Here is a 22,503-nt window from a genome sequence, read left to right on the forward strand (position 1 = left end):
ACTAGATCTTTCTCATTTAAGAGTTGAAACAATAATAGTGAATGACTGAAGGGAATTCAAGTCGGGGTACTGGTTCCCAAAGTGACTCTTCATGTGGTCTCATCTCTAATTCCACTCCATAATCTAGGCATCTGAAGAGGGAAGATCTTGAGCAAAAACCTGCATTGATTCTCTAGTTACTCCTTGATTTTTGTAAGTAACTGAAGAGTATGGGAAAGCATACATAAGACTAGGTCATCAATGTGTACATGTGGTAGAATTGCTTCTATTAGAATGCAGAGACTGTATATTTTCTCCCTGACTTTAGAGAACCAGACTACTAGAAGAGAGTGCAATTTTCATCTCAGAGACCAATACATCAAATCACCTTCTGAAATAGGCTATCTAGCCAGCAACTCAGAATGTGGTCAGAATGCTAGAGAACTTTTAGTCTACTGAAGACTGCCCAGAGCAAACAGCTTTGCTGCAAGTATATTTATGAAGAAGCAAGAAAAAGGAATGAAAATGGTATTTGGAAATCCAGCCTCCTTCCTCTTCAGTTAGTCTCACAGTATGTAAATTCTTTGCCTTGGAAGTATATTAGGCTTCTATCTGATGATTCTTCAAATTTGTCCACTGCTTTCTTTTTTTTTTTTTTTAAACTTTATCTATCTATCTATTCATTTATTTGCTTGTTTGCTTATTTATTTATTTACTTATTCATTCATTCATTCATTCGTTTGTTTGTTTGTTTATTTATTTATTTATTAAGAATATTTTTCCAAGTTTACATGATTCATTTTCTTTCCCTACCCTCTTCCCTTCCTCCTCCCAGAGTCGACAAGCAATTCCACTGGGTTGTACAAATGATGTCACTTGATACCTATTTCCATATTATTCATTTTTGCTATAGAGTGATTTTTGAAAAAACTGCCTTCTTTTTTAATGCTTCTGGAAAATTTTCTTATATTCTTTCCTGGAATATGTAGTCAGAGACTTTTAAAATATTTTCTGAGAATCCAATGATTTTTACCAAGCTTATTATTATTATTATTTTGCTCTGTTGTTTTGATTTGTAGAGGTCAGTAGTCTTCCAGTTTTGCCATTCTAGTTTGGTTTTATTGCTTGATTTTCTAATTCTTTGCATCTTTTTCATTATCTCTGAGTCCTTCTACTCATCAGAGACTTTTCTAAGATTTCCTATCACCTCTTCTACTTTGTTAGTTCTCATATTTGTGAATTCTTCCTTCAGAGATGTTATTCCCAGCGATCCTTCCTTTATATCTCTCATTATGACTAAATTAAATATGGAGGCTCCTAGAGCTTGTCCATTTTCTCTTTTGTGGTGGACTTATTCCTTTCATAGTTTTTTCTTTCTTTCTGGAGATTTTTCCTGATTTTTTTTAACTCATTATATTGTTGACTCTTTTTACTTATTCAATTCTTCATATCTGCTGTTAGTTTTCCTGTGAGTGTTCCTTTCCTTTCTCTTTTCTTTGCTCTTTTTTAATGTGAGCCACATAGTGTTATCTTAGGGTGGTGTGTATAGGGGAGTTGAGTTCAGGCCACTGTTTTGCTGAAGGAAAGCTCTCATGTTCTCTCTTCTTATTAGTTAATTAATGAGTATCTATTAAGTACCTACTATGTGTTAGGCACTGAGGATACAAATAAGATAAATGAAATTCTCTACTCACAAGGGACTTACATTTCAATGCAGGAGAAAGCAAGTACTTATAAAAGGATACACAAAATAAATATGAAGAGAATAAATACAAAGTAGTTTAACTACAAAATGTGGCAAGGCTTAATGTAGAAGGTGGTAATTGAGTTATGTCTGGAAGAAATATAAGTGATGAGGTGCAGGTGAAGACGCAGTACATAGATAACATGGGGATCACTAGTATGAAGGCAGGGAAACTGGAGATTGTTCTAGTCCTTCTGTTCAGCTTTTAATATCCCTTTAATACATATGCCCAATCTATATTTCTAGCCTCATTTACTTCCATTCATAGCCACACTCATATTTTCAGTTTCAATAAATTTTAAAGAGGAAGATTTCTGCAATCTATTTAGATATGAGAGGTCAGGAACAGGAGCAATATGCAATGAAACTGGAAATATAAGTTGGAGACATGTGGTAAAGGGATATTAAAAGCTGAACTGAAGGACTAGAAGGTAAAAGCTAATAAGAGGATAGTATATTTTCTCCTAGAAGTAAAAAGGATCCTCTGGAATTGACTGAGCAAGGGAATCACATAATCACACAAGAAAAATCACCAAGGCACTTATGTGGATTATGAATTAGAATGGGGAGAGATTTAAGGTAAGGAGACCATAGGATGCTGATGTAATAATATAAGTAAGAGGTGATAAGGGTCAGAACCAGTAGCTGGGTGAATAGAGAAAAGGGGTCAAACATGGATATATTATAGTTGTAGAAATTGCAAGATTTGGCAGATTACTGAATATATGAGGTAAGGAAGACTGAGGAGTTAAAGATAGCTTCAAGGTTACAAATCCTGGAGACATGGTGCTTAAGGGGATGCAAGGTCTACCAAACTTTTTTTTTTTAAGGATGATATAGAGTTGCGAGAGACTAAAGATTAGAGAGGGGATGATTGAGGTTACAAATGGTTGGAAAAGATCAGGCAAGAGATCAATTCAAGGATGTGTGTAGACAACTCTTGGCATGGGTAAGGAATACTGTATTGTCTGAGATTGGAGAGGTGAGAAAATGAAGATAGAGTAGAGATAATGGCCTGAGAATGGATTGAGGGTTGGAAGGATTGGAAGTCCTGAGGAAGAAGGATTAAGACACAGGGGACAGAATGCTAGGAGGTTATGGTCAGAGAAATATCAAAGTTTTTGATTATGGAGTGGAATACTTGCTAGTAATGTGAGATCCTGGGTCAATGAGAAAATGATATATTTCTGTAGAAGTTTTTCCTTAGGTTGCTTATTCTCTTCCTAGGATCACAACCCTGTGATTTTATAATTATCAAATAAGAGGTAAGGACTTAGAACTTCATAGGTGGATAAAGAGAGATTGGGATATAAGAGGGAAAGAAATGAATAGCAAAAGGAGCAGAAACTTAGACCCCCCAAAAATGTTAATGCCATTGTCCTTTGGAATCTAAGGAAAGATAAATCCACATACAACATTAGCATTTCTATTTATTTCTGATAAAAATCAGCAGCAAGAGTTAGAAAGAGAAACTCCACTTAAAATTACTCTAGGTAATATAAAATATTTGGGAATCTATCTGCCAAGACAAACTCAGGAATTATATGAACATAACTACAAAACACTTTTCACACAAATAAAATTAGGTCTAAACAATTGGAACGGGTAGAATGAGCTAATATAATAAAAATGACAATCCTACCTAAACTAATTAACTTATTCAGTGCCATACCTATCAAACTACCAAAATTTTTTTATAACATTAGAAAAAATTATAATAAAATTCATTTGGAAGAACAAAAGATCAAGATTATCAAGGGAACTAATGAAAAAATGTGAAGGATGGAGGCCTAGCAATATCAGATTTTTAAACTGTCCCATAAAATGGTGATCATTGAAACAATATGGTACTGGCTAAGAGATAGAAGGGTGGATCAATGGAATAGACTCAGGGTAAGTGACTTCAGCAATCTAGTGTTTGATAAACCCAAAGATCTTAGCATTTGGGACAATAACCCACTATTTGACAAAAACTATTGCGAAAATTGGAATCTAAGAAAAGGGAAGCACCACTAAAACAGGTCTTTGGATTACAGATTTTTATTTTTCATTAGCTGGAAGGGATCTTACAGAACAAAGGCAGCATGGTACCATAACAGGGTATATAGTAGGGAGAATATTAGATTTAGAGTTAGAAGGTCTGGGTTTGAATTCTAGATTTACCAGTTACTACTTGGGTATTTGTGGCTAGGTCATTCAATATCTCTAGATTTCTCTTTCCTCTGTGTTGACTGCAAAAGGTGAGTCTTTTTCAGCTTTAAATCTAAAATTTAATACTTTATTATTATCATCATTGTTAAGTCATGGAATGTTAGAATTGAAAGGGATAAAAGATATTTAATCCAGTTTCCTCATTTTGCAAAAGAAAATGGAGCCAGAGATGCAAAATAAATTGTCTGAAGCTTATATAGCTAGTCACAGTGGTAGAGACAGAGAGAAGACATCTGATATCTAGATGATTTTTCTTTTCATTATTCCTTCTAAAATGAATATGTGGAGCTTTCTAGAGAAGACTTTTTTTCGAAGAGTTTCAGAAAACCTGCTTCCTTGAACTTTACTAAAATCCCTCAAGGGTTTGCCCTTCCTTGGAAAATCCCATTTTGATGTGCCCCAATTCTCACATTCAACCTAAGAGCAGTGTGTGAAGGATATCCAGGATCAGAGACAGTTCTTCTAAGCACTGCTGCCACAGCATATCATCCTACTTTCTGACATTCCTAGATGATCCTACTCATCTTATTAATGACTGCGCCACATCCAGCTCTGCTTCTTTGTTCATACCTTAGGACGTTTTTAGAAAGACAACAGAGAGCAGGGCTGTTTGGATGGGAGAGTGATGGATGGTAAAAAACTTAAATCTTTAGTAGTTATATAGCCTGTTCTGAATTTTTGGTCTCTTTAAAAAGTAAAGATATGAATTGGAGTCTTTGTTACTTACTTGATTCAGTGACTCAGGTCAGGCCTTAAAATCAAATAAGAAAAAATCTCAAATTTATGGAGTAGGTCATTGCTTTCTAAGAGTACCTTTCAAAACTCAACATGTGTAAAACAAAACTTGTTACCTTTCCCTAAAACTCTCCCCTCTACCAAGCATCCCTACTTCTCTAAAAGGTACTACTATCAAACCTGTTTTCCATATTTATAACCTCACTGTTACTCTCATTTCCTCCTTCTCTCTCAACCAATTAGGCAATAATTCCTGCCATCTTAACTTCCTCAACATCTCCCAATTCTAACCCCTTCTCTTTATTCAAAAAGTCATTACTTAGTTCAGGTCTGAATTATTTCAGTGGTCTCCTAATAGGTCTCTTAGTCTAAAGTCTCTCTCCACTCCAATCATTTTTCACATAGCTGTCAAAATTATTTTTCTTCAGTGTGATTCTAACTATGTCACTCTGTTAGACAACAAAGAGATCTTGGTTCAGGACCACGGATCCATTATAAATTTCTATTATGTAATCCCGACTGAGCATTCACTGTAGTAAGGCAATTCATTTACTCTTCTATTCTCCAAGATGGTTCTTTCCAAACTTTTTCTTCTTTCCTTAAGATCCCCATTCAGCTTTTACTCCATCAAGTATCCTCTTAGCTGTAGTCTTGAACTCATTATTTCCCAAGAAAATCAAGGGCACATGCCACAAACTCTCTTTCATGCTGTCCTCACAACACCACAAACTCTTAATACCTTCCCCTCAATTCTCCTTTCACACTAGTCACTGATGAAGAGCTAGACTTTCTTCTTGTTAATTCCTTGACATATACACTTGATCTCATACCTTACCAATTGTCCAGCAGATCGCTTTCATTTGCATGGACTCTTTTACTAGTCTTTAGTTTCTCCTTATAAACTATTCCTTTACTGCTGCCTATAAACATGTCCAAGTCTATCCTATTGTTAAAAAAAGCCCTCACTAGAGCCAAGCATTCCTTAGTTATATACCTTTCTTCCCTTTTTCATTAAAAATTCTTGAAATAGCCATCTATACTAGGCATTTCCACTTTGTCTCCTCTGACTTTCTTCTAAATCCTCTGCAATTTGGCGCTGACATCATCACTCAATTGAAACTGCAATTACTAATGATCTCTTACTTGTAAAATTTAATTGCCGTCCCTCAAACCCCTCCCCCCCCATCCCAGTCCTCATATTTCTCAATCTATCTGCTACATTTAACACTGTTGACTAGCCTCTCTTCCTGGATATTTTCTCATCTGTGGGTTTTCATCTTACATATCTGAGCATTCTTCAATCTGTTTTATTGGTTTATCACATATCACATTCCTACTTAGGAGAGGGGCTTGAAAAGGCTCTGATCTGAGCTCTCTTCTTTTTCTGTTCTCACATTTGGTGATCTAATCATAATTCCTTGGCTTCAATTATCATCTCGATGCAGAAGCCTCCCAGGTCTGGCTCTAATCTCTCTTCTGAGCTCCATTCTTGCATCACAAACTATCTACTGGACATTTTGAACTGGCTATCCCAAAGGTACCTCTAACTCAAACAGAATTCTTGATTGTAGATTTTGAGAGGTAGAAGTCAAATTCCATGTAGTCCAACCCATACATAAAAGGAATGTTTACCATAACATAATCAGTAAGTGTCATTTAACTTCAGCATGGAGACCTTTTAAAATACTTTTTAAGAATTATTTTTATTTTATAAACAAATTTTCACATAAGTTTTCCGAAGTTATAGGATCCAAATTGTCTCCCTTCTTTCTTCTTTCTCCCCTCCCGGAGCTGGCAAACAATTCAATCTGGTTTATACATGTATATGATGCAAAATGTATTTCTATATTATTCATTTTTGTAAGTGAATAATCTTTTAAGACCAAAATCCCAAAACATATATCCAAATAAACAAATGATAAATCACATACTTTCATCTGCATTCTTACTCGAACAGTTTTTTCTCTGGAGGTAGAAAGCATTCTTTTTTATAAGTCCCTCAGAATTGTTCTGTATTTCAGCATGAAGATCTTAAGGAGAGGAAATTCATCTTCTCTTAAGGCCAAGTATTCTACTTTTGGATAGTTCTAATTAGTGGGAAGTTTTTTACTGACATTGAGGCTAAATCTGCAACTTCTATCCTGAGTTCCTGGTTCTGTCCTTTGGGGCCAAATAGAACAATTCTAATTCTTCTCTATGACAAGTTTTCAAATATTTGAAGACAGGTATCATGGTCACCTGAGTCTTTTCTTCTCCATGCTAAACATGCCAAATGATCCTTAAGATATAGATTTAAGGACTTTTACCATCTTGTAGTCTTCCTCTCTTGAGTGTATCAATGTTTTCCTTAATTCCTATAACTGAATAACTTTAGATGATCTGAAGAAGGCAGAGTATGATGGAACTATCATCTTCTTAATCCTGGAAAATATAATCCTCTTAATGGAACCCAGTCTTGCATTTGCTTTTGTGGTTGCAATATAATACTATTGATTTACACTGATATTGCAGTTCAATAAAACTTTCAGATCTTTTTCAAAACAATTGCTGTCTAATCATGCCTTCCCTGTCTTATGCTTATGAAGCTGGCTTTTTTGGTAAGGTTAAGACTTTTACATTTATCCCTATTAATTTCACCTTATTAGCTACTAATTCATGCTCTAGCCTAAAGGTTAGAGATACTTATGACTACTGATTTCATCCTTCAGTACATTGGCTTTTTTTTTTTAAAGAATAATTTGTTTTTCCTATAAACTGGAGTGTGTATTGATGTTCTTTGAGACTATTCCCCTGTTCCAGGAGAGAGTTCTGCCCTATACTTTGAATATAGATAAAGGTTATTCGGCTATGGCACTAGGGTAAAATTGGGTCAGCTGTGGGATAAAAAGTCTCACAAGGACATCTTAAATGCTAACCAGCCTGTCTGGCTAGAAATTAAGTAAGTCAATCTAAGTTTTCTGTTCTGTTACCTTGCTAGTTCCAAGTTCTTCAATAAGTAAGTATATCTGGCTATTACTGCCTTCAATATACTCTTAAAATCTCTTTGCGAAGAATACTGTTTAGGAGTGGTTCTAAGTGAAATCAGATACTAAGACAAAGTGAACTTTCACTGATTTGCAATGGGCTCACTTTTGAAAAGCTCCCCCTTGATTCAGAAGTCTCTTGACATCTAGCTTTTTCCATCAGACATAAGAATAAGACATAAGAATAAGTCAGAGCAACACCCTTTAAGATTTCACAAAAAGAAGAGGAGAGAATCTACTAAATAAGGCAGGAAGAGTACAAACAAATGAAAAGTATTCCTTTAATTAAATGCAAGAACAATTCCTGAAAGAGAAAAGTCATCAAAGGAAACACGTTAAAGGTAAGACTAAATATCAAATCTGGTTATAGAAATTATAAATGAGTAGAGAGAATGCAAGGGGAGAAGAAAATTATTGTTTTGGGGTTGTTTAAAAAATCAGGATTAGTCTAGGGATCATCTTTAAAAAGAGATAATGCTCAAGACTCCAATTACTTTATATATTACTTTATATAGTAGAAGAAACCCTATATTAATGCGCGCGCGCACACACACGCACACAGAGGTCCCTAAATAAAGCAAAGAAAATTCCACTCATGTTCTAAGGCAAAAGTTGCAATCGTTTTTGTTATCTTAGACTTTGTTCTATTTTCTAAGTGAACTGACACTTTTATTTCCTTATTTAAGCTGCCCAGCCTAGTTTAGGGTGAAAAACAGACTAGAATTATTTTTTTTCCTTTATATTTTTAAGCCTATAGGGAATAGCAAGCAGACTAGAAATGACTAATTTATATCCAAACTGGAGATAGGCAATGAGTTGACATACAATATGCAAAGTTGTGCAAAATGAAGAGGTGATTCAAAGTGTTGGTGAAAGTAATCTGTTATAATTATACTGACTAAATTCAGAGAACAGGAATACTGTTCTCAATTAGTTCAAGGCAGGCAATTGTTCAGCACACTTATTCTTCAAGTCTTGGGGAGTAAGTAGAGATGCACCTAGGATAATCATTTTACATTTTGGTAGCCCCAAGATGGAATTTTATTTCTGTTCTAAAAATAGGAAAACCTAGATAGGAAAATATATAAAATGGCCTTATTTATGACTCCTTTACTCTGTCTGTTCTAGAGAAATACATGTTCTGAAAGTTTTTACTAAACTGTAGAAACTTAGGATATAGGTCAAATAAGAGACTACTATCTGAAGTCCAGTCCAGTTAAATTGGGAGTGCTTGTCATCAGACTAGTAGTGAATCTTTTCGGCCAGCGAAAATCATGGAATCATCTAATCAAGGACTGCATTAATGGAAGGAATGCGACATTGCTAAAATCACTGTCCTTTTGAAGAACTGAAGAAATTTTATGACATGTTTAGGAATTTGTAAGTGATCAAATAAAGCACAGTCTAAAACTTAGAAAAGTCTGATTCTTCTGTCTTGGTTCTAATCACTAGGCAACAATTTTCTCCTCAGAAACACTCACCTCAGCTTTAAGCCACAACAAAGACAATGATGTTACTTTCTAGGCATCAATGAAACAGGCAAGTAAACAATGCTGAAGGGGCTGAGATTCTGACACTACTGACAGAAACCACACCAAACACTCTTACATTAGATTTATGAGATTTTATAGTAATTTTGGCAGAGGAACAGGTTAGTTTTGTGTTACCAGGAAATCCTAAAGTGAACCAGGCACTACTGATGGAGATGCTGCTGGAGGCAGAACTGGAGCCACAGGAATCATTTCATTTAGCTCTGGAAAGGCATCCTTGGGTGATATGTTTCAGTCTCCAAAAAAAATTTCATGCAGTCCTACCTCTTGTTGTTGGTAGCATGTCTGAAAGTCCCTGCCAGGCAGTCACCATCTCAGGGTTCTTTTCCACATCTGCAAAATTCTTCCACACCCTGATGGCACCATCATCTGAAGAAGAAAAGAGAAGGATGTCAAAGGCATCATCTCTCTCAGGTGCTATTTAGGAGTTTGGGGAAAGATAGGAAGTCAAATGACCTATGGAGTTGCAAAAGAATGAATATGTCACCTGATTTGGTAGACAGACTGATGAAGAAATGGACCTAGCCTTCTTGATTTGTTCCCTTTTTTCTTTTTCTTTATACTCCTCTCTCTGAAACCCAGTAAAAAAATCATCCTGCAAAGAGGATGTGAGGGTGCATTATTATTTTCCTTTTCATGGGAAAACATACCTAGTTAACTATGGAATAGGTCTTTGAACCAATTTAGCTTCTCTAGGACATGGACTGTTACTTCTTTCTTTTTAGTATTGAAGTACTAAGTGTAAAATCCTTCAACCTCTAAGAACTATGACAAAACCCAGATTCTGAATAGTACACTTTGCCTATTCTGCTCTTCTCTGTTAACTTTCTGTGTATTGAAAAAAAAATCAATCATTTCCAAAGAAAAAAATCTTTATGCCCTTTCATACCCTCTTAAACCATTGTTTAATTATGTTCAACACATGAACTATATAGCTTCAGTGATAGAAACAATTGAAACCAACTGGAATGTCAAGATTAAGAAACTGAGTTGAGAAACTGCCATTTCTCTGAGTCTCCTGGGTAGAGAGGAAAGCAATCCTTCTTGATTTCCCATGGCCTCTCTTTCCCAGAAGCCCATCAGAGGAGGAGGGGGAGTTTCTGCCATGGCCTAGGGTCTAACAACTAGCCTTTGTGGCTTAATGCCAAATATAACATAAAAATATCTCGTGTGTGTATTTCTTTCAGTCTCTCTCCAGTTTACTGGCTCATTTTCCTTGTTTTGTATTTGCATTAGTTTCCTCACAAAACCCTTAGTGATTTCAGCACCTTGAACTCTCCAAGATGTCCATCCATTGTAGCTGATATCCTTTGGAAAGAATTTGCTCATGCAACAGGAACCTTTTGTAAATGTTTGTTCAACTAAATTAAATTTTCTAGTTCCAGTCTCAACCTGATCTTAATACCATTTTTTCCTTCACATTGGTTTTTAGCCATGACTTTTCTTACAATTCCAATTATTCTCCTTACTTTTTCCATTCTTTCTCCTTCATTGGTTAAGAACACTTAGTTTATCCTATATTTTTTTCACCTTCACCATTAATTTTTCCTACTCTTGAGTGCTTTCTAGATTTTTAAATGGATGCCCCAGCCTTATCTACACTAAAATGTACTTTTAGTGATTGTGACTGCCCCTTTTCTATAGCAAACTCTTGAACCAATTCAACTCTACATTATCCTCTTTATTCAAGGATCTTGATCTCTAATCCTAAACCCCAACCTTGGATTACTCCTACTCTCTATTGCCTTTGTTCCTATTCATGTGCTGTTGCATGAAGCTGGAGAAAAATCACAAAACTGTGCTGATTGAGTCCACTATAAACTTATGCTACTTAATCTCAACTGGGATGTCACTGCCACAAAAAGCAATTATTTTACACCTTCCTAACCAATTCATTATCCTCATCCCAGTGGCTTTTCTCAACCTTTTTATGCTTTCTCGACCTTCCCCTATCCTCTCAGCTGAAAACCTTACCTCCTATTTTACTGAGAAACCTCAGGTCATTTGCCATGAACTTCTTCTTCTCTTCCTTTCATTTCAGATCACAAGATGACTCTCTTCTATCTCCTAGGCTCAGCCCTTCTCTTTGCCAAGGCAAAACTCTACATGCACAAGTGATCTCACTCTAGCATGTCTTCTCCAATGGATTGCAGCCATTATAATCCCTACTAATTTATCTTTAATCTCTCCTTATCCACTAGCTGCCTTCCTGATGCTTACAGTCATGCCCAGGTTTCTCTCATCCTCAAAAACTAAAATTAAAGAAATGCAAATTAAAACAACTCTGAGGTATCACCTCACACCTAGCAGATTGGCTAAAATGAAAGAAGGGGAGAGTAATGAATGTTGGAGGGGATGTGGCAAAATTGGGACATTAATGCATTGCTGGTGGAGTTGTGAAGTGATCCAACCATTCTGGATGGCAATTTGGAACTGCGCTCAAAGGGCTATAAAAGAATGCCTGCCCTTTGATCCAGCCATACCATTGTTGGGTTTGTACCCCAAAGAGATCATAGATAAATAGACTTGTACAAAAATATTTATAGCTGTGCTTTTTGTGGTGGCAAAAAACTGGAAAAGGAGGGTATGTCCTTCAATTGGGGAATGGCTCAACAAATTGTGGCATATGCTGGTGATGGAATACTATTGTGCTCAAAGGAATAATAAACTGGAGGAATTCCATGTGAACTGGAAAGACCAGGAATCGATGCAGAGTGAAGGAGCAGAGCCAAAAGAACATTGTACACAGAGACCAATACACTGTGGTAAAATAGAATGTAATGGACTTCTGTACTAGCAGCAATGCAATGATCCAGGACAGGTCTGAGAGATTTATGGAAAAGAATGCTACCCACATTCAGAGGAAGAACTGCAGGAGTGGAAACACAGAAGAAAAGGAGCTGCTTGAACACATGGGTTGAGGCAGACATGATTGGGGATTTTGATTTGAAACTACCACACCAATGCAATGATCAACAATTTGGAAATAGGTCTTGATCAATGACACATGTTAAAACCAGTGGAAATGCACATTGGCCAGGGATGGGGGGAGGGCAAGGGGTGAAGGGGAAAGTAGGAGCATGAATCGTGTAACCATGTTAACTTTTCTAAAAAATGAATATTAATAAATATTAAAAAAAAACCTCTCCCTTGATCTGAATATCCCTACTAATCTCTATTCTTTTTTCTCCCATTTTTGTCTACATGCCTTGAGAAAGGCTTCCACTATCTCTTCTCTCTTCTAAAGTCTTGTCAGCTAAACTTCCAACTTTATCATTCAACTGAAAATGCATTCTCCAAAGTCACTTCTTATTGCCTTTTCTCAATCTTCATTTTTCTTGACCTCTCTGCAATCTTTGACACTGTCAATCAATTTCCTCTCTGCCATGCTTTCTCTTCTTTCAAGAGACTGTTCTTTCCTGGCTCTCCTCCTACCTGTCTGACTTTTTCTCAGTCTCTGATGCTACATCTTCATCCAAGGCATGCAAGCTAACAATGGGAATCTGCCAAGGCTCTGTTGAGGGCCCTCTTTTCTTCCTTTATCTCAGGTGATATTCTCATCAGCTCTCATGGATTCACTTATATCTATGCTGACGATTTTTATTTTTTCAGTCATACTTCTCTCCTGACCTCTAGTTTTACATCTTTACCTGCTTATTTGACATCTTGAATTGATGATCATCTTATACTCGTGTTCAAAATAGAACTCATCTTTCCCCTCAAACTACTCCCTAGCTTCCCTTTGACAGTCATGTTTATAACTGTCCTTTCCATCATCTAAGCTCATAACCCAGGTCACATCTTGGACTTTTCACTTTCATTCATCTGACATATTCAACTCTTTCTCCTCTGACACTACCACTGCCCTGCTGTGTGGACTCCCTATCTTGAGTCTCTTCCTACTTCAGTTTGGTTTTATACTCAGTTACCAGTAATCTTAGAGCATAAGGCTTTATACCTTGTTATCTCCCTGAAAATAAACTCTAGTGACTGTATTACCTCTAGGATGAAAAATAAAATCTTTGGCTTTTAAATCCTACCACAACCTTCCTACCATTCTAGTTTTCTTACACTTTATTTCCTTCCACATATTTACTTATCTCTTTCAGCTACTAGAATTATTCTGCTCAATGAATGTTTGCTGAATGGTTCAGTTTTTAACTTAAAATTTGAGTGAATCAAGCATCTTACATTTCTCAAAGAAAAATTAAAATAGGTTGCTTTTTTACTTGTTTCTGATCCTTGATTTTTTTTTTTTAACCCTCTCTGGTCAGTGAGATTTGATAGGAAAAAAAATCTTCTGTCTGAATTCTAGAGCCTCTTATATCCTTTGGTCTGCTTTTACTTTTCAAATTCTTTCCTTGATCTCTTTCCAATCCCCCAATTAAGGGGCTTTCATTTGACATCTTACATAAATAATCTTCAGAAAGGTCAATAAAAACATCCCCATGATCTGATCCTTTTGCAGTCCTCCAGTACTCTTTTGATATTACTTTCTTATACTTTTCTTATCTGAGTTATGTAATATTCTCTAGTTTCATATGTCTTATGTCATATGTCTACAGTAGACTCTCTTCCCCAGATTTCACCTCATTTTTAATTTGCTGTCCTCTTGTTAAGTTTTAGTTCCTATCCTCATCATATTTTACTCTTAAAGCCCCTAGTTTAACCATCATTATAATTACCCACTATTCTAGTCTAGCTAGTGGCTTAATCTTGTAGCACGGGAAAGGCATGCATTTCTTACTGACGTTTTCATTGTGTTAAATCTGCTCACAACCTTCTTGGTCTTTCTGTCCACAACTAGTCTCCACTCCTGTCGACTGCTGAGGAATACTTACTACTGACTAACAGAATTCAAGTGAAACTGCACTTTCTCTATCTCTGTGGATGATAGGAACTGGCATTGATGGTTTGACAGAAATGGACTATTTGGTAAAGTCTTATAAATATGCCAGTCTCAGAGCAATTAAAAAATACAGGCTAAGTTTCTGCCTTTAAATGATATTTAATGTTAAAGTCATTTCCTTCATATATCTTTTGGTGCTTTATAATGGCAACCTCCAAATAAGATTTTTTTTAATTAAGAAGAGAAGAAATATAATCAGTACAAAAGATATCCTGAAATAGCAAATATGGCTACCACTCCAAGTCAGGAGTCCTGGAGTCTCAAGCACCCAAGTCTACCTGCTAATGTCCCTGATGTAATATTTTCCTATCCCCTGCTTCCATTTCTTTGATCAAATGGAATGCATGGCTTACCTGTGGCTGTCAATAGCAATGAACAGTCCTGGCCATTCAGATATTCCATGGCAGTGACTCTGGTGTAGCGAGGATTTCCATTGTGGAAGTAGTCCAACTTCTCCCCTTTTTCCCAGTCCCAAAAACTTGGGGAATATTAGAATAAGATAAGAAACGAAAGTGAGAACTGCATCGGTTTTATTAGCAGTATAAAAAAAATCTCTGTTAAATTGGTACCTTCTCAATTACAAAGGGTTATACTTATTGAAAATTAAAGTTGTTTTTCTCCTTTGTGCTTTTGAATGTTGGTTTTTAAAATATTAAGGACTTTCCGTAACATCTCTTGCTTTTGTTGAGGAAGTAATAAGATTAAATCCCCATTATAAATCTTTCTGTTATAACTCTAGTTTTGATGAGACTATATATGTTCACTAAAACCAAGAAACTGCTTTATCTTTTTATGCAGTATAAAAGTAACGTATTTTTTAAAAATATAACATCTCATTAACTGTCTTTTAACCTATAGTCATTACTTTGGGGCTCTACCCCTCTATAATTCAACAACAGTCAAAAACGATAGAAAGGATACTTTCAACCTTTAAGAAATTAGAAAAGAATAATTTGTAGTCAATTTCTGAGACCTCCCTATTTGGAATAAAACAGCAGAGCCCCATGTTCAAAAATATGGGTAAAATATGCAAAATCTCAGCATCCTCCAAATATAAGGTCAAGCCATGTGGAAATTAATATTTAGTTAATAAATAATTTACTCAGAATAGTTACCATAATTCTTACCAAATACTGTCTTTATCAGCTACAGCTATGCACGGGGTAAAGGGATGAAATTTGACCACTGAGGGAACACCAGGGTTCCTATTAAGGAAGATTTGATCATCTAGTCTTGTTATACCTAAAAAAAGAAATGGAAAAGAAAGTATTTGATAACTAATCTGAATTTATGCACTTGTACCAAGAGATTGAGTACAATGTCTTGTACTAAATACTGTAGAGAATACAAAAGGATTTATAATCATATATGAATGAAATCTAAGCATGTCTGAATTTCTTTAGCAATAATAGTCTATACCAGTATGGTTGTATATGATATTGCCCTTATCTTCTAATTGTTGAAAAGCTTAAAGTATTGTTTCCTGTGTCATCTACTTCTTTATCATGTGAAATGTCCTCTGGTAAACCTCTCTATTTGAATGCTTAATTCCATTCATTTCCCCTGGCATATTGCACACATTATCATCCCATCATTCTTTAATTTATTTTAATCTCTCCTTGTCTTAAGGATGGCTGATGTTTGTTAGCATGTTCATATCTCCCCCAATCTAAAAAAAAACCAAACCCTCATCCACTCTAAATAGCTTTGTGAGCTACTGTCCCATATCTTCCTTCCCATTCTTGTCTAAATTCTTTGAGAAAGCCACTTTATACTTAGTGTTTCTACTTCCTTTCTTCTCACCAGTGACTTCTATGGCCTTTGCTCAATCCTTATCCTTCTTGGCACCTCTGTAGCCTCTGACACTGTCAGTCATTCTTTTTTTTCTTCCGTGATATTTTCTCTTTTTGATGTCACTGCTCTCTCCTGGTTGGCTGCTTTTCTGCTAAACACCCCTCAGTCTCCTTTATTGAGATGTTCTCTCACTTCATCTCACCTTGGTTTCCTTCTAGTCAGATGAAATTGTAACTTCGGGTCATATACCCTCCCCTACCCCCAATTTTCTTCTGTTTATACTGTATATATCTTGCATTTATTAAGTTATTTGCATATTGTCTCCCTTAAGAGTCACATTAGAATCCAAGCTCCTTGGGGGCAGGGTCCTTTCTTTTTATCCTTAGTTCAGTGCCCGACACATAGTAAGCTATTCATATTTATTTTTAAAATGGTTGGAAAGGGGATTAAAAATGTATAATAAAGAAAAAAAATCTAGAATCTAAGGAGAATGCCTCTTGAATAAATGGGGAATGACTGAACAAAATGTGATTTAAGACTATAATGGACTATTATTGTGCCATAAGAAATAATACAAGTGATGATTTCTGAGAATCTGATATAGTATGAAGTGATACAGAATGAAGTTAGCAGAACCAGAAAGACAATTGACAAGGAGAGCAATGTCTTAAAAAGCTTTGAAAAACTTTAAGACCTCTGAACAAAGCAATGACCAATCATGTTTCCATCTTAAAAAATAGGTGATGGAGATTTCCAGTTAAGATGGCGGCAGAGTAAGAAGCAGCAACTTGATCTCTCCTAACCAAAGCATACAGGACTCCTCAAGGGGACGTAAAAACAAATCCAGACGAATGAAGGGACCCCACAACAGGGTGCAGCATTGAAGGTACGTGGAATTGGGGCATTTCCATGCTATAAAGGGGCGAAACAGCTCTCACTAAAACACGAGAGGAAGAAGCCCCTCCCCAACACCATGTACAGTGCCAAGGCCAGCACACAAGAGTGAAAGCAGGTTTAGGGCACCCATTAAGTCACTGGTAGCTCCAGGGCTTGTCCCTGAGAGCAGCAAGACTTAGGACCCCAAGAGGCTAAAGAACACACGCGGACTTTCCTGAGCGCTGGTGTGGGGGAAGGCATTGACTAAGGTGCGGACAAGGATCTCCAGCGCAGGCTTGGACCTCGAGTGGGAACCCTGTGCAGACGGAAGCACAGCTGTGGAAGCAGTGCCCTGAGACTGCTGAAGGAGCCTTGGGCAGAGGGGCAAACCAGGGACGACCAGGAGGCTCGACCCCGAGAACGACGAGACCTGAGACCTCAGGAGCCTAGAGAGAGCAGACAGACCCTGAGTGTGAGGATAAAGCTGAGAAGGGGCGGGGCTAACAATGGCGACCCAAAATCAGGAACCCCAGAAGAGAAAGATTATCAAGAACTCTGGAACACTCGACAACTTTTACACAGAGAAAATCCAGACAACAGAGGAGAACAAACAAGTAATCATATCCAAACCTTCCCAAAATAATGAAAACTGGTCACAAGCTATTGAAGAGTTCAAATCTGAGATGATGAGAAAAATGGAAGAGATCTGGCAAGAAAATAACAGTTTAAAAGGCAGAATTTCACAATTGGAAAGTGAGGCTCAGAAATCAAATGAAATGATAAGCAAATTGAACACCAGAAATGACCAGATTGAAAAAGGAAAACCAAAAGATCATAGTCGAAAACCAAAAGATTATAGCCGAAAACCAGTCCCTAAAGGCTAGAATTGAGCAATTAGAAGCTAATGATCACTCAAGACAGCAAGAACAAATAAAACAAAGTCAAAAGACTGATAAAATAGAAGGAAACATGAAATATCTCAATGAGAAAGTGACAGACCAAGAAAACCGGTCTAGAAGAGACAATTTGAGAATCATTGGTCTTCCTGAAAAAGCAGAAATTAATAGAAACTTGGACTCCATACTAAAAGAAATTATTCAGCAAAATTGCCCTGAAGTTCTACAACAAAAGGGCAATATAGACATTGAAAGGATCCATAGATCACCTCTACCCTAGACCCAGAAAAGACAACACCCAGGAATATGATAGCCAAATTCAAGAGCTTCCAAGTAAATGAAAAAATCTTACAAGAAGCCAGAAAGAGACAATTCAAAAATCAAGGAGCACCAATCAGGATAACACAGGATCTGGCAGCCTCCATGCTAAAAGACCGCAAGGCTTGGAATATGATATTCAGAAAGGCAAGAGAGCTGGGCCTTCAACCACGGATCAACTACCCATCAAAACTGACTATATACTTCTAGGGGAAAATATGGGCATTGAATAAAATTGAAGATTTCCAAGTATTTGCACAGAAAAGACCAGGACTAAATGGAAAGTTTGATATCCAACCACAAAAATCAAGAGAAACATGAAAAGGTAAATAAGAAACAGAGGGGAAAGAAAGAAAACTCATAATTTTTTAAATTGAACTCTTTTAGGGCTTCAATAAGATCTAATTATCTGTATTCCTATGTGGAGAAATGCTATGTATAATTCTCTGTAGTGAACTCTATTCACTATTATAGTATTCACTATTATAGCAATCAGAAGAATAATTCAGAGAGGACGGAATACTAAATGGTCTAAGATGACATGGGGGGGTGGGAAAGAGGGGGTGAATAGTAGGGGACTCCAAGAGAAACTTGAGTGAATAAGAAAAATAGGATATTCTATTACACACAAAGAGGGCATGGGAAGGGGAGGGGACAAATATTATTATAAGAAGGAGAGGAAGAGAGCATTAAGAGGTAATATTTAAACTTTACTCTCAGTGTAATCAACCAGGAGAGGGAAGAGTAGCTATATTATCCATTGGGATAAAAAACTCTATCTAACCCTACTGAGAAAGTCAGAAGGGATAAACCAAGGGGAGGAGGGGTGTGGGGAGGTCAAAAAAGGGAGGGGAGAAGAAAGGGGAGGGAATTCATTAGGCATTTAAAAACAAAAAGAGGGGAATAATAAGGGAGGGGGTAGAAAGGGAAGTTAATCAAGGGAGGGGATAAGGGATACTGGCTCAAAGCAAACCACTGGTTTAAAGGAAATAGTGCAAAAAGAAGAGGTAGAACTAGGGAAGAATACAAAAATGTCAGCGAATGCACAACTGATAATTATAACTCTGAATGTGAATGAGATGAATTCGCTCATAAAACAGAAGCAAATAGCAGAGTGGATTAGAAACCAAAATCCTACCATATGTTGTCTACAAGAAACACATATGAGGCGGGTGGACATACACAAGTTTAAGGTTCAGGGCTTGAGCAAAATCTTTTGGGCATCAAATGAGAAAAAGAAGGCAGGAGTGGCTATTATGATTTCTGACAAAGCCAAAGTAAAAATAGATATGATTAAAAAAGACAGGGAAGGTAATTACATCCTGATTAAAGGCAGTATAAGCAATGAGGAAATAACACTGTTCAGTATGTACGCACCAAGTGGTATAGCATCCAAATTCATAAAGGAGAAACTGGCAGAGCTCAAGAAGGAAATAGATAGTAAAACCATAATAGTGGGAGATCTAAATATTCCTCTTTCAGATCTAGATAAATCAAACCAAAAAATAAATAAGAAAGAGGTAAGAAAGGTGAATGAAGTCCTATAAAAATTAGATTTAATTGATATGTGGAGAAAAATAAATAGGGACAAAAAGGAATACACCTTCTTTTCAGCTGCACTTGGTACATTCACGAAGACTGAAACATTGCAAACAAATGCAAAAGAGCAGAAATAATAAATACAATCTTCTCAGATCATAATGCAATAAAAATAATAATTAGTAAGGGCACCTGAACAGGCAAATCAAAAACCAATTGGAAATTAAACAATATGATTTTTCAAAACCAATTTGTCAAAGAAGAAATCATAGAAACAATAAACAATTTCATTAAAGAGAATGACAATGATGAGACATCCTACCAAACTCTGTGGGATGCAGCCAAGGCAATACTCAGGGGAAAATTTATATCCTTGAGTGCATATATTAACAAATTAAGGAGGGCAGAGATTAATGAATTGGGCATGCAACTCAAAAAACTAGAAAGCGAGCAAATTAAAAATCCCCAGATGAAAACTAAACTAGAAATAACAAAAATCAAGGAGAAATTAATAAAATTGAAAGTAAAAGAACTATTGAATTAATAAATAAGACTAGAAGCTGGTATTTTGAAAAAAACAGATAAAATAGACAAAGTACTGGTCAATCTAATAAAAAAAAGGAAAGAAGAAAACCAAATTGACAGTATCAAAGATGAAAAGGGAGACCTCACCTCTAATGAAGGGGAAATTAAGGCAATCATTAAAACCTATTTTGCCCAATTATATGGCAATAAATATAACAATTTAGGAGATATGGATGAATATTTACAAAAATATAAATTGCCTAGATTAACAGCAGAAGAAATAGAATACATAAATAATCCCATATCAGAAAAAGAAATTGAACAAGCCATCAAAGAACTCCCTAAGAAAAAATCACCAGGACCTGATGGATTCACAAGTGAATTCTATCAGACATTCAAAGAGCAACTAATCCCAATACTATACAAATTATTTGATATGATAAGCAAAGAAGGAATCCTACCAAATTCCTTTTATGACACAAATATGGTACTGATTCCAAAGCCAGGTAGACCAAAAACAGAGAAAGAAAACTATAGACCAATCTCCCTAATGAACATAGATGCAAAAATCTTAAATAGAATATAAGCAAAGAGACTCCAGCAAGTAATTAAGAAGATCATCCACCATGATCAGGTGTGCTTTATACCAGGAATGCAAGGATGTTTCAACATTAGGAAAACCATCCACATAATTGACCATGTCAACAGTCTAACAAACAAAAATCACATGATTATCTCAATAGATGCTGAAAAAGCCTTTGACAAAATACAGCATCCATTCCTATTGAAAACACTGAAAAGTATAGGAATAGAAGGACCTTTCCTAAAAATAATAAACAGCATATACCTAAAACCATCAACAAGCATTATATGCAATGGGGATAAATTAGAAGCCTTCCCAATAAGATCAGGAGTGAAACAAGGATGCCCATTATCACCTCTTTTATTCAACATAGTACTAGAAACACTAGCAGTAGCAATTAGAGAAGAAAAAGAAATTGAAGGTATCAAAATAGGCAATGAGGACACTAAGCTATCACTCTTTGCAGATGATATGATGGTTTACTTAAAAAATCCTAGAGAATCAACTAAGAAGCTTGTAGAAATAATCAACAACTTTAGCAAAGTTGCAGGATACAAAATAAATGCACATAAATCATCAGCATTTCTATATATTTCCAACACATTAGAGCAGCAAGAGATAGAAAGAGAAACACCATTTAAAATCACCCTAAGGGGGCAGCTGGGTAGCTCAGTCGATTGAGAACCAGGCCTAGAGATGGGAGGTACACAGTATTGACTCCAAGAAGGAAGGTAGGGGTTTAAAAAAATAAATAAATAAAATCACCCTAGACAATATAAAATACTTAGGAATCTATCTACCAAAACAAACACAGGAATTACGCAAAAAGAACTACAAAACACTACCCAAATTAATTTACCTATTTAGTGCTATACCCATCAAACTACCAAAAAGCTTCTTTACTGAATTAGGAAAAACTATGACAAATTTCATTTGGAATAACAAAAGATCAAGAATATCAAGGGAAATAACGAAAAAAAAAATGTGAAGGAAGGGGGCCTAGCAGTACCAGATATCAAACTATACTATAAAGCAGCGGTCATCAAAACAATATGGTACTGGCTAAGAGACAGAAGGGAGGATCAGTGGAATAGACTGGGGGTTAATGATGTCAGCAAGACAGTGTATGATAAACCCAAAGAGCCCAACTTTTGGGACATGAATCCACTATTTGACAAAAACTGCTGGGAAATTTGGAAAACAATATGGGAGAGATTAGGTTTAGATCAACATCTCACACCCTACACCAAGATAAATTCAGAATGGGTGAATGACTTGAATATAAAGAGGGAAACTATATATAAGTTAAGTGAACACAGAATAGTATACCTGTCAGATCTCTGGGAAAGGAAAGATTTTAAAACCAAGCAAGAGTTAGAGAAAATTACAAAATGTAAATTAAATGGTTTTGATTATATTAAGCTAAAAAGCTTTTGTACAAACAAAAACAATGTAGTCAGAATCAGAAGGGAAACAACAAATTGGGAAAAAATCTTTATAACAAAAAACTCTAACAGGGGTCTAATTATTCAAATATACAAGGAGTTAAAGCAATTGTATAAAAAATCAAGCCATTCCCCAATTGATAAATGGGCAAGAGACATGAATAGGCAATTTTCAGGTAAAGAAATCCAAAGTATCAATAAGCACATGAGAAAGTGTTCTAAATCTCTAATAATTAGAGAAATGCAAATCAAAACAACTCTGAGGTACCACCTCACACCTAGCAGATTGGCTAAAATGAAAGAAGGGGAGAGTAATGAATGTTGGAGGGGATGTGGCAAAACTGGGACATTAATGCATTGCTGGTGGAGCTGTGAA

The 22,503-nt window shown here is 36.1% G+C and overlaps 1 protein-coding gene across 2 annotated transcripts in view; it reads right to left on the reverse strand.

Moving 5' to 3' along the window:
- Positions 1-22,503, reverse strand: part of RPTOR (regulatory associated protein of MTOR complex 1) — a 547,237-nt gene that overhangs the window by 30,407 nt on the left and 494,327 nt on the right. For both annotated transcript variants that reach the window (XM_044676205.1, XM_044676204.1), the window contains 3 exons: positions 15,279-15,393; positions 14,505-14,629; positions 9,507-9,611 (listed from right to left, as the gene is read on the reverse strand). In XM_044676205.1, coding sequence (XP_044532140.1) covers positions 9,507-9,611; positions 14,505-14,629; positions 15,279-15,393 — 345 coding nt within the window. The remainder of the gene's footprint in view (positions 1-9,506; positions 9,612-14,504; positions 14,630-15,278; positions 15,394-22,503) is intronic.

The sequence above is a fragment of the Gracilinanus agilis genome, chromosome 4 (assembly GCF_016433145.1).
Source record: "Gracilinanus agilis isolate LMUSP501 chromosome 4, AgileGrace, whole genome shotgun sequence".
NCBI classification, from domain to species: Eukaryota; Metazoa; Chordata; class Mammalia; order Didelphimorphia; family Didelphidae; genus Gracilinanus; species Gracilinanus agilis.